Here is an 11,528-nt window from a genome sequence, read left to right as displayed (position 1 = left end):
CTGAAGTACGGAGAGAGAGCCTCTTCCTTTTCAGCCCGGCCCAGTAAAGGGGCTCACGGGGAGGAGGGCAATGTCCAACACAGGCTGGCCCACAGCTCAGTCGGACACTGAGTTAGAGGTGGATCTGGCCCCGACATGCCTGGGAGGAAAAAATGGCACAAAAGAAATATCTGGCTGTAGCATGCGCTGGATTCAACGCACAAACAAATACAGGAAGGATAAGAAGCAGGTTGGAGTGAGGAAGAATGTGCTGGTTTCCTCATTAAGGACCTACTGTGGCAATCACCTGGGAGCCTGAGGCTCTAGAAACTCTAGAAAGAAGGCTTAGATGAAGTGACATAGCTGAGGCCTCCTGTGAGAGCCAGGTGGGAATGCTTAGGGTAACAGTGACAGGAGTCAGCCTGCTTGGGTCTCAGACCTGCAACTCTGTAATAAAACAGCACACATACATGAGACCCTAGATTCTATCACTAGCACTGAAAAATAAAAGAAACAAAAAACTCAAAATGGACAGGCTGGTGTGGTGGTGCATGCCTTTAATCTCAGCAATCTGGAGGCAGAGGCAGGCGAATCTCTGAATTTGAGGCCAGCCTGGTCTACAGAGGAAAGTCCAGGACAGTCAGGGCTATACAGAGAAAGCCTCTCTTGAAAAACAAAATCAAAATAATAAAAAATAAAAATAAAACGAAGCAACAACAACCCTCTCATAATGGTGATTGTATCTCCTCCCATGGCTTGTCCTTCCCTTCCTATCATTCTTCCTCCAAGGCTATGTCCTTCTCCTCTCTCCACTGTTCCTCATTCATCTGGGTGTGTGAGAGCAAGGTGAAGTGCTGATGTTGCCACTGTTTACCTCTTCATGGCCCATCAGTCAGTGAGTCCTTTGTATGTCCAGGGCTATGACATGCCTAGCATGGCTCAATGTCTATTGAATGAATAAATGTATAAGACGGCTATGTAGGCCAATGGTTCTCGAAACCACTGTTTACTGGATTCCCCAATAGTGGTTTGGTTGTGTTTCTTTGAGAACCACTGAAGTAGAGGCCTTAAGAAGGCCAGGTGGTGGCGGCACACACTTTTAATCCCAGCACTAGGGCTAGCCAGAGAAACCCTGTCTCATAAAACCAGAAACCAAACCAACCAACCGACCGACCAACCAACCAAACAAACAAAAAACCTGAAACAAGGAAGCAAAAAACAAAAAGGAAAGGAAAAAAAAAAAGATGTCCCCAGCTCATTTATAATCTTCCCTTGGAGAGGGCAGTGTATGCCCCACTCAAAGATTTACTCAGTTCAGTTTCATGAACTCGGTGACTGCTGGGGAATAAGTAATGTGTAAATAAGTAATGAAATATAGTAAGTTGACAAGAGTACAGGTAGATGGCCATGGAGGGAGTAGGTTTGTGAGTCAAGGGAAAAGGACAGCCACAGAGGAGCATGTTCTCCTGCAAAGTTTCATGTAACCCCTTCCACAAGCTCTTTTATGTGTTAGGATAAGGTGTGACAGGCTCAGGTGGGCCTCTGGCCTCTTGCTTCATACACAGCTGAGGCTAGCCTTGAACTCCTAATCCTCCTGCCTCCACTACCCTAGTGCTGAAATGACAAGTGTGGGTCATCACGACTCTCATGGTTTTATAACTGAAGAAACTGAAGCTCTTTTGCTGTAATCCTAAAGGAGGGGTTTGGGTCTCTTTTACCGTTTGAGACTGTATTAGCTTCCACTGTGTCATAGTTCTTCACCTTGTATATGTGTCTGAATCTCTCAAAGAACTATAATGCTGACTACCTGGCATGTACAAACCAAATGAAAAACAAACAAATGAACAAACAAACCAAAAACCGCTTTCTAGACAACTGACAGGAAAAACAAAACAAAACTCTGAAGAGCTTCAAGAAAGGAAATGAAGTATCTTTCAGGCAAGGCTCTCTGCACCGGGAGGTACGGGGATGGGAACTAAAGATGAAGAAAAAACTACAATTCCCAGAAGGCCATTTTAGAGTTCAGCATTGCGCACGCGCGGGCCACGCCCCTTTAAGTCGGACCTCACGGGGGTATTTTTCTCGCGCGTGCGCTCTAAAAGCAGTCGGCTCCGACCCCGTTACTACACCGATCCAGAGTTGGTGGCTGGTCCTTCTGTGACCTCTGGTAGCGATGGTACCCTTCTCTTTGCTTTGGACCACTCGGGTAAGAACAGGGTTCCGGGTACCAGTGGAAAGGCGCACCCGACTTTCGTTCCTTTGCACACAGTGGGGTTCCCTGGCTCCTTTCCGCACGTGGTCTGGGGCCTGGGGGAGCATCGGATGCTTTACCAGGAAATCCCTGAGACTCCTGGCCACACGTGTGGTGCCTGTGCCCCTAGTTCTGGCGATCTGTGCTCGCCCTCACACGGCTCTTGAGGTAACTGTTCGCAGACCCGGTGTTAGCAGTATCCTAGCGAACAGGTGGGGTTCCCGGCTTCGATTAGCTAGTTGAAAATTTCCCGCCAGCTCTGAGCTATGGAGATGATGCAACCGAGCCTCAGTGCTTTCATCAGGCAGGGGTCCCGGTGCTGTGTGGGCAGGAAGGAGGTGGCGGGGTGCTCGCGTGTGTATGAAAATTAAGATTTCTGGTTTCCCTTAAGGCAAACACCTTCACCGTACCCCTGCCAGTACACACCTCTTTCCAAGAGCTGCTTAAAAACCCACTCTCCTACTTTCGTTGCTTTGGAAACTATCCTTCCAGCCTGTGGCGTTAAATCCCTGTTAACTTGGTGTCTTCTCTCATGGGGGTATTCATTTATGGAGGCTCTGCAGGAAGTCCTGCGTATATGTATGTGCACCACATACATGCCTGGGTACCCACAGAGGTCAGAAGAGGGCATCAGATCTCCTGGAACTGGAGTTGCAGATGGTTGTCAGCCGCCACGTGGGTGCTGGGAGCTGAACCGCTGCCCTCTACGTGAGCAGTCAGTGCTCTTAACTGCTGAGCCATCCCTCTAGGCACAGGGCGGCCCTTTTGTTGTTCCTGTGTGTGGGGAGACTGGGACCTCAGTGTCTCCTCCTGAATTTGGGGGTCTTGGGCCCTTGGAGGACAAGCATTGTGCTGTGACTTTGCAGTCACTCAGGGTGGTGTGGAGGGAGATTTAGAGGTATGGGGGTGGGGGGGCATTGAGTAGAGCTGATCAAAACCGCCCTTTGGATTGTGACCTGAACCTTGACTCCAGAGCTGGCTTTTCAAGGTGAAGGTGGGGGTGGTGAGGCCTCACTGCTGGCTGGACCAGGCTGCCTGCGCAGTCGGCTCTCTACCCCTGGTTTGACAATTTTTAATTAAGCCTGGCTTTTCTACCTTGAGCCTCTGCAGAGATGGGGTCAGCTGGTCGGGATGGCTGCTCGGGCACAGCACAGCAAGGTGGCCCAGACACAGGCTGGGGAAGCAGCTGGAGGCTGGACAGGCCAGGAGAGTTTATCAGACAGTGACCCTGAGATGTGGGAGCTACTGCAGAAAGAGAAGGACAGACAGTGTCGTGGCCTGGAGCTCATCGCCTCAGAGGTAGGACATGAGGATATGGGCCAAAGAGCAAAATACTGTGAGTGCAGGGGATAACCTGTCATTTCTCCACATCTCCCTGTCAGCCTCAGCAGCTTTGTCCTGGGCCTTGTCCCTCTCTTTATGCTTTTCCTCTGAAGCGTGAAGCAGGGCCAATCCAGTCTCTGGGGCTTGAGCACTAGGGCACTTCTAGGGTTCATATAGTTTCATTTCTTCCTTACCTCCCTTTCCTGTCAGAAGAAAGAGGAGCCCAGAAACACCGGTTGGGTGTCCAGGTGGCCTGACAGATCACCTGTCATGGCAGCCGAGCTTTTGAGGATGTGGCTTCTGGTCCTGCCTCATGCCTGGCAAGGAACCCAGAGCTTTCCATGCAGCCTGTCTCCCCCTGCAGCCTGTGGGCTCTGGCAGGGTGGGGCTGTGGGAGTCCATGGGTGGGGGGGCTCACTGCCTTCTGACGTTGCCCCCCCACCACCCCAGAACTTCTGCAGCCGAGCTGCGCTGGAGGCCCTGGGGTCCTGTCTGAACAACAAGTACTCGGAGGGTTATCCTGGCAAGAGGTGAGGGCTAGAGGGCAGCAGCAGGGATGGCACTCCCAATGGCGGACCTTCTTGAATCCTGTTGGTGTTTATGGAGCAGTGGCTGCCCAGTCCTTTGCTGCTGGTCAAGGGTCCTTTCTCTGTGCCCTTATGTACCCTCTCCGTGGCAGATATTATGGAGGAGCAGAAGTTGTGGACGAAATCGAGCTGCTGTGCCAGCGCCGGGCCCTGGAGGCCTTTGACCTGGACCCTGCCCAGTGGGGAGTCAATGTGCAGCCTTACTCGGGCTCCCCGGCCAATTTGGCTGCCTATACAGCCCTCCTTCAGCCTCATGACCGAATCATGGGGCTGGACCTGCCCGACGGGGGCCAGTGAGTATCGATGCGATGGGTGTTGGATTTGGAGGGCAGCAGTGACTCAGGGATAGGAGTTGCTTAGCGAGTGCTTATTAGGTCCCGGGCAAATGACCCACACCTGTCCAGTGCTCCAGTGGAGGAGCGCAAGGCCCTCCTACCCAGCGTTGGGTGGGCTAGAATCCGTGTGCCAGGGGCAGGCCTGTAGAGGTGGCTGGAAGCAGCCGGGTAAATCAGGCTGGACCACTTGGAGGCTCTTTCTTTCTAGCCTCACCCATGGCTACATGTCTGATGTCAAGCGGGTCTCTGCCACATCCATTTTCTTTGAGTCCATGCCGTATAAGCTCAATGTAAGTGTTCTGGGACCTGGGTACTTGGCCAGTGGGAGTGGCTGGAGCTCTGGGCAGTCCACAGCCTCAAGGAACATGAGCAGCACTGCTTCCACTTCCGGGCTTTAGCCGATTCTCTGTCTGTCCAGCCCCAGACTGGCCTCATTGACTACGACCAGCTGGCATTGACCGCTCGGCTCTTCCGACCACGGCTCATCATAGCTGGCACTAGCGCCTATGCCCGCCTCATTGACTATGCCCGCATGAGAGAGGTTGGTGAGGGACTGGAGAGCAAACACTCCCCTACCCTGGGGGTGGGGAAGGACAGCTGCCCTGTATATACCTATTTGGGCCTTCTCTAGGCTGAGACCTTGTCTCCCTATCCGCCCAGGTGTGTGATGAGGTCAAGGCACACCTGCTGGCAGACATGGCCCATATCAGTGGCCTGGTGGCAGCCAAGGTGATCCCCTCACCTTTCAAGTATGCTGACATTGTCACCACCACCGCTCACAAGACTCTTCGAGGGGCCAGGTCAGAACGTTTGGGGGGTTGGAGCTTGTTAGGGGGCTGGGGGCAGAATGAGGCTGGTCCCTTCTGCCACTGGAATCCAGTGCAGCAAACATAATTGAGGGGACTCGGAGGCTGTCCGCGCCTAAGCCAGCCATCTTCCTCTTTCCCCATTACTTGCCCTTCATCTCAGAGTCTGACCACTTGTGTTCCACATAGGTCAGGACTCATCTTTTACCGGAAGGGAGTGCGGACTGTGGACCCCAAGACTGGCCAAGAGATCCCTTATACTTTTGAGGACCAAATCAACTTCGCTGTGTTCCCATCCTTACAGGGGGGCCCCCACAACCATGCCATTGCTGCAGTAGCAGTGGCCCTCAAGCAGGTTGGGGAGCCTTCCTTGTGTCGGGGTGCACTGGTCCAGAGGTTCTGCTTCCTCACCTCGTAGCTAAGGCTGAGATGGTGGAAGGGAAATGGCTCCGGTGGGAGGCGGTAAGGCTGGGGTCACAGAGTCTCGCTCAGTACCAGACGGGCCTTCATTCAGCCCTGGGGTGACGGGTGTGACTGTCTCATCTATAGGCCTGTACCCCCATGTTCCGAGAGTACTCCTTACAAGTGTTGAAGAATGCTCAGGCCATGGCCGATGCTTTGCTGAAGCGAGGCTACTCACTGGTGTCTGGTAAGCTGTGGGGTGGGTGAAGGCCTTTGTGGCCTCAGGCAAAGGTCCGGGACTCCCCAGTGCCCTATCACTGTCCCCCTTAGGTGGCACTGACACCCACCTGGTGTTGGTGGACCTGCGGCCCAAGGGCTTGGATGGAGCCCGAGCTGAGCGTGTGTTGGAGCTCATGTCCATCACAGCCAACAAGAACACCTGTCCTGGAGACCGGAGTGCCATTACTCCCGGGGGCCTGAGGCTTGGTGAGACCTGGGGTTTGAGGAGGGGAGTGTTCCCCACACCGGGTGGTTACCCAGTGGCCTTGGCTATGCTAACTATCTGTCTTCCTCTGTCTCCCAGGGGCCCCGGCATTGACTTCTCGGCAATTCCGAGAGGATGACTTCCGTAGGGTGGTTGATTTCATCGACAAAGGAGTCAACATTGGCTTGGAGGTGAAGCGCAAGACTGGTGAGTGGCTCCAAAGTCCACAGCCAACAAGTCCTCAGCCAGTGTAGGTCCCCTCCCCTGCTGCTCCAGCTCATGGCCTAGGGCCCTGTGGGCAGCACTGTGACTCTCTTTTCACTGTTCTCAGCCAAGCTCCAGGATTTCAAATCCTTCCTACTCAAGGACCCAGAAACAAGTCAGCGTTTGGCCAAACTCCGGCAACAGGTGGAACAGTTTGCCAGGGCCTTCCCGATGCCTGGATTTGATGAACACTGAGGGCGCCTGGCGGTCAAGGCCAACAGACTGGAAGTGACCCTTCTTTCTGCCTACCTGGACCGCAAATGAGACGGCTCTGATCTTTCTGGGTTTTAGTGGAAGGAGGATGGCCTTCCATTTAGGAGAAGAGCCAGGCATAAACTCCCTTCCAGAATTTGTAGCTGAGATTTCTGTTTTGTAACCATATCTACAAGAAACACCCAACATACATCCAGCTCGTTTTTGAGATGGGCTCTCACTTAGCTGAGGCTGGCCTGGAACTAGTCCTCCTACCTCCACTTCCCAAGTGCTGGGGTCATAGCTATGTACCACCACACCCAAACTTACCCTCAGCTCTCTGCCCCCACCGACCGACCCTCTGCCAGATCTCAGTGTTGCAGACCCCCTCCCGAAGGGGAGGGGGAGTTGTGTGCTGAGCCAGAGAAAGGAGTGGGCAAACGTCCTCCTTCCTGTTTTTATCTAATAAAATGCTAAGCTGCCCAGGGTTGCTATTAGTGTAGGAGGGCTCCCCTGGGCCAGCCAGCGATTGGACTCCCTCAACATGTATTTCTCCTTCCCTCCCACTACCACAAGGACCCCCGGGGCTGTAGCCTCCTCTTCTCTGTCTCTGATCAGAGTCGACACCAGGCGTGATTAGCAGGCGCAGCAAATTCAATTTGTTAAATGAAATTGTATTTTGCCCACGGCTGCCTCTGTTTGATCCCCAGGGACAGAGGAGCAAGGGAAGGGAGGGGTGAGGAAGGCCCAGGTGCAAGGTGGGAGGGGGTGTCATTGATGGGAGGCAGCAGGCTTGGACAGGAAAGAGGTGCTCTGCGTGGTAGAGGGACCCCATTCTGGGCAGGCTGGTAGCCAGGATGAGCCCAGGCAGCCACCGCCCCGTAGACCTTGTTCAAAACTTGCAGTAACCGTGGCAGCGACAGGCCCCACGTCCCTTGGCACTCAGGCCCCTGCTTGCTGCTGGCACACGTCAGACACGCTCAACACGTAGCCCGTGCCACGCCCAGCCCAGGCTTTGGGGGCGGGGAGGGGAGGAGAGGGGAGTTGGCCTAGCCTTTTTGGTCAATCCCCACTGTTGCTTACAGTTTGACTCCCCTCCCCCACGTGGGATTTAAGCTGAGGGTCAGAAGCTCTTCCTGTACTGGGAGCAAGGGAGGAGGGTGGGGGTGGAGCCGCCTCCCCTCTTCGTGGGAATCCAGCCTGTGTAAGCAGAGGCTGGACTGTGTTGCTAGCCTGGCGCCCCAGGGTCTGCGGCAGGGAAGAGTGATCTGTAGGGAACCTTTGGGCGCTGGCTTAGAAGTCGGGCCGGTCCTTCTTCAGCTTCTTGTAGTCGGTGGAAACAGCGAGGAACTGCGGAGATGGACAGGGCAGTCGGAGCATCTCTTACCTCCCTTTTGTTGTATGTTTGGGGGTATAGAGCTAGGGACTCGGGGAAGTGGAGAGGAACAGTGTAGGTCTGTAGAGTTACCTTGTACTGGTCATTGGGGCTCATGCGGTTCCAGGGCTCTGGGTTCTTTCTGTCCCAGCTGTGAAGGGGACAGGAGGCTTAGGGTCTCTTTCTGGGGAACCAGGACTCTGGCATTAAACACTGAATGCAGAGTCCCTGGTTTCCTACTCTGGGGAGGGGAACACATTTCCTAGAGACTGACAGAGAAGGGCACGTGTGTCAGCAGGTGCTGACAAGAAGCCTGGCATCTGATGACAGAATGGCAGCCTAGTTTATAGATTGCCCAGGGTTCCTCGCCTCCCTAGTTTAACCACTCAGCAGAGTTGTGGGAATCAGGCAGAAATCCTGAAGGATGGGGCTTCAGTGATGTGCCTCACACTTCAGGGGCAGAGGGAGTGCATGGTTTGGCCTTTTACTTGACAAAGGAAGCCCTGGTGCCTCCAGCAGGACATGAAGCCTCAGTACCACCAAAGACCCTCAGTAGCCCCACAACTGCCAGGCCTCCAGCACTTTCTGGGCAGGCACAAGTACCTAAAAGCCAGATGTGGCCAGTAGAGCTGTGTCACCATGGCAACCCTGTAGCGAGCTGCTGGGATTCCAGCTGCCCCTTGTGTCTGGCTACCAGGTGGTCCAGTCAGGGGCCACCCCAGCCCTCCAAAATGCTGGGTGGTACAGTGGAAATAAGGACATAAAGACCTCTTCTAGGGCTGCCCACCGTTACCTGAGCCCTCCCATTTTGCTCCACCCAGGATGGACCCCGCTCGCCTCCCAAGACCTGTAGTTACCAGACATCGGGGCTGCGAAGGGCCAACCGCAGCAAGTAGAATCCAGCACTGCCCATGCCCAAGCAGATGAAGCCAATCATCGGGATGAGCTGCAGAGAGACCAGGCACCCTTAGGGCTGACCTCTGCCCTGCTAGTGTTCTGTCACTTTCACCGGCCACCTTCCCACACCTTCAGAATACTCCTTTACCCTGAAGTGCTTCTGTCTGTTCACGGCAAGGTTGCAGGGGCATGGGGTACATTGTGGGGATAGGATGTGGAATGTCCCTGGGGAGATTAGGGAGCATTAAGGAAACCAAACAGAAAGCAGGGTTTGTTGGTGGGGGCGGACTTGAGAGATGGGGTGACAAGAGGGGAGCTAGGCTCTGGGGACTGACTTACCCCAGGGTGTCTCTTTATCTGCCTGTAGAAGCGGGCTCCTAGACTGGTTCCTGCCATCTTGTTTCAGTGTCTGGGCTTTTGGGGTGGATCAGCTCTCTTCCTTCCCCTAGGGTCCCGCCCCCGTCGGGGAGGGGTCAGCCCAGCCACACCCTACTTGTTTCCTCCCTACGCTTTGAGGTCCAAAGCCGGGAGCTTTGGGGTTTCTCCTCTGAAACTCTGGGAACCCTGGCCCATGAGACACCATTGCACCTGAGGGAGAAGCCTCTCTGGCACCCAGAGACTTAAGGGGGATCCAGATGTGGGACAGTCAGGCAAACAGCCTTCTAACAAAATGGGGGTGTGGAGTGTCCACTGGAGGGACCAGGAAGCCAGAAGGGCATCTGCAGTGCTTTCTGCACAGCCCCTGGAGCCCTGGGGAGCCAACAGGCTGGTAGGAGAGACAAATGAGCAGCATCTGTGCTGCCAACCCCTCTCCAGGCAGCTTTACTGGGTTGTGCTTGGCCCAGAGTCCTTGGAAGTGGAGGTGTGTGGGTCTCTGCACTGCTTAGATGTAAGACAACCACTATGGTAGCATAGGGGCTTGAGATGAAGAAGACAGAGCTCTTCAAGGAGAACAGCATACTCATCCCTGGCTTTGGGACTAGAGGAAGAGCTCTGAATGGAGGAAGCAGCCGCACAAAGCTTGAAGAGAGCCATGCACAGTGGCACACGCCTGTAATCCTAGCACTTGGGGAGGCAGACAGAGACAGGCAGATCTCTAAGTCTGCTGCCAACCTTGACTACAAAGCCAAGGTTACACAGAGAACCCTGTCTCAAAAAAACCAAAAACCAAAACAAAACAAAAAAGCTGGAAAAGATGTTGAAATATGGAAGAGAAAAGCCAAGTCAAGTATATGCTATATTGCCACGGCAGAAAGTTTCCCCAACCCTCCATCCTTGGAGGACTGGTTTTGGAGGACTGGTTTTGGGGACACAGGAGATGAGCCTTTTTTTCTCTTTACTGCCATATTAATTTCCATCACTCCCTCCCACAAGCTCCCCCATATCTCCCCCAAAGAACTTGTCCTCTGTTGGGCCCCTGCTGGGATGAGCTAGGTACCCGCCCCTGCCTCCCTGGGGTACAGGGAGGAAGACAACCCTTTCTGAGGGGCCCCTCCCTTTCTTACACAGGGATACCTCGCCCGCCCCTTGAGCTGACAAGCTCTGCTGTAATTAGGCTGCGGGGTCCAGGCTCTCCGCCTCCCTCCGGCGGATAATGAGATAAAGTGTCAGAGACATGGCGAGAACAAAGAGACAGAGACTCACTGAGATGTGTGTGGGGGTGGGGTAGGGCAGAGGAGGGGGACTGATGGGATGTCAGAGCCTGGAGCGGAGCAGGGCCCTGCCGGCGTCCACACCTCTGGGGCTGGGCCACGGAGGGTGTGTCCAGTGAGCGCCCCTGCGCCTGCACGGCTAGGGGTGGTGGTGGTAAATAGCAATCTTAGAGCTCAAGCTCCAGCAGCTGCCCAGCTGGGCTGCACATCTGGTACTCTGTGGCACAGCTGGGGAGTCAGGGCTCCGGGAGGGACGTCTGGCCCTTGCTTTAGGCCCCGTTGCTCTTGGGCCCTCTCTTGCCTGGTTCCCGATGACCTAGGCTTGGAGACCCCCAGAGCCTCTCAGTCTTGGAACCTTTTCTCCTCCTTTGGGTCCCTAGTCCGCTCTGAAGCTCAGCTGTTACATTGTTGCTGCGGCTCTTGGCTCTCCAAGATTTCTCGACGCTCCCCCTGCTCCTGAGTGTTCCCAAACCTGCATCGTGGTCTTTGGGGTTCCAGGTCTCTCACGCCACCTTCTTCCTTACACTTTACCCCTAAAATAACTCAGGCCATGCTGGTCCGGTAGACGAGGGAGGGACAGCGGGAGTCGTTAGCCGAGGATTTGGCGCGACCCGTGGTCCCAGGGGGAGCAGACTCTTCAACTCTAAACCACTCCGGGATATTAATCCGTGAGGCTGGCGGCGCAGCAAGTCAAGGGCAGCTGGGCTCTCCGGAGCGAGCAGATTGCCGGGGTCCGTGGGTGCCGGCGCCCTCTGGAGGCCGAGCTGCTCTCAAGCTCGGGGAAGAGGTCTGGGGTTCCCCCTGTCGGGCAGCGCCTGCTCTGCATTTCCCATGTTTGCTCGAGTTAAGTCTGCGCCCGGAGTGTGCATACAGGTAGGTCTGTGCCTGGTGACTCACTCATGCAACCAAGGTAGTGGGGTCCCTCAGCCTCCACTCTTCTGGCGTGGGCAGAGGACATACACGGGACGTAGAAGACTCTCA

The 11,528-nt window shown here is 54.8% G+C and overlaps 2 protein-coding genes across 3 annotated transcripts; one reads left to right on the top strand and one right to left on the bottom strand.

Annotated features, from left to right (window-relative positions):
- Positions 1-2,051: 2,051 nt before the first annotated feature.
- Positions 2,052-7,105, top strand: Shmt2 (serine hydroxymethyltransferase 2). Of its 2 annotated transcripts, none has more exons than XM_055612053.1 (12): positions 2,052-2,185; positions 3,341-3,529; positions 4,004-4,083; positions 4,233-4,433; positions 4,684-4,765; positions 4,894-5,016; positions 5,136-5,275; positions 5,471-5,636; positions 5,831-5,930; positions 6,014-6,169; positions 6,267-6,374; positions 6,499-7,105. In XM_055612053.1, the coding sequence occupies exons 1-12, from the start codon at positions 2,153-2,155 to the stop codon at positions 6,624-6,626; spliced, it is 1,506 nt and encodes a 501-aa protein (XP_055468028.1). In that variant the 5' UTR covers positions 2,052-2,152; the 3' UTR covers positions 6,627-7,105. The 2 variants fall into 2 exon arrangements, with proteins under 2 accessions (XP_055468028.1, XP_055468027.1); XM_055612052.1 differs by having other exon boundaries at positions 3,332-3,529.
- On the bottom strand, positions 6,709-9,366 carry Ndufa4l2 (NDUFA4 mitochondrial complex associated like 2). The gene is made up of 4 exons (XM_055612054.1): positions 9,235-9,366; positions 8,856-8,944; positions 8,092-8,149; positions 6,709-7,973 (listed from the first exon to the last, which is right to left on the bottom strand). The coding sequence occupies exons 1-4, from the start codon at positions 9,289-9,291 to the stop codon at positions 7,917-7,919; spliced, it is 261 nt and encodes an 86-aa protein (XP_055468029.1). The 5' UTR covers positions 9,292-9,366; the 3' UTR covers positions 6,709-7,916.
- Between the last annotated feature and the right edge of the window lie 2,162 nt (positions 9,367-11,528).

This window comes from Psammomys obesus, unplaced genomic scaffold, assembly GCF_907164565.1.
Source record: "Psammomys obesus unplaced genomic scaffold, mPsaObe1.curated_primary_1811, whole genome shotgun sequence".
Lineage (NCBI taxonomy): Eukaryota > Metazoa > Chordata > Mammalia > Rodentia > Muridae > Psammomys > Psammomys obesus.
Note: the sequence above shows the minus strand (reverse complement) of the source record. Positions and strands in the feature narration are given on the sequence as shown.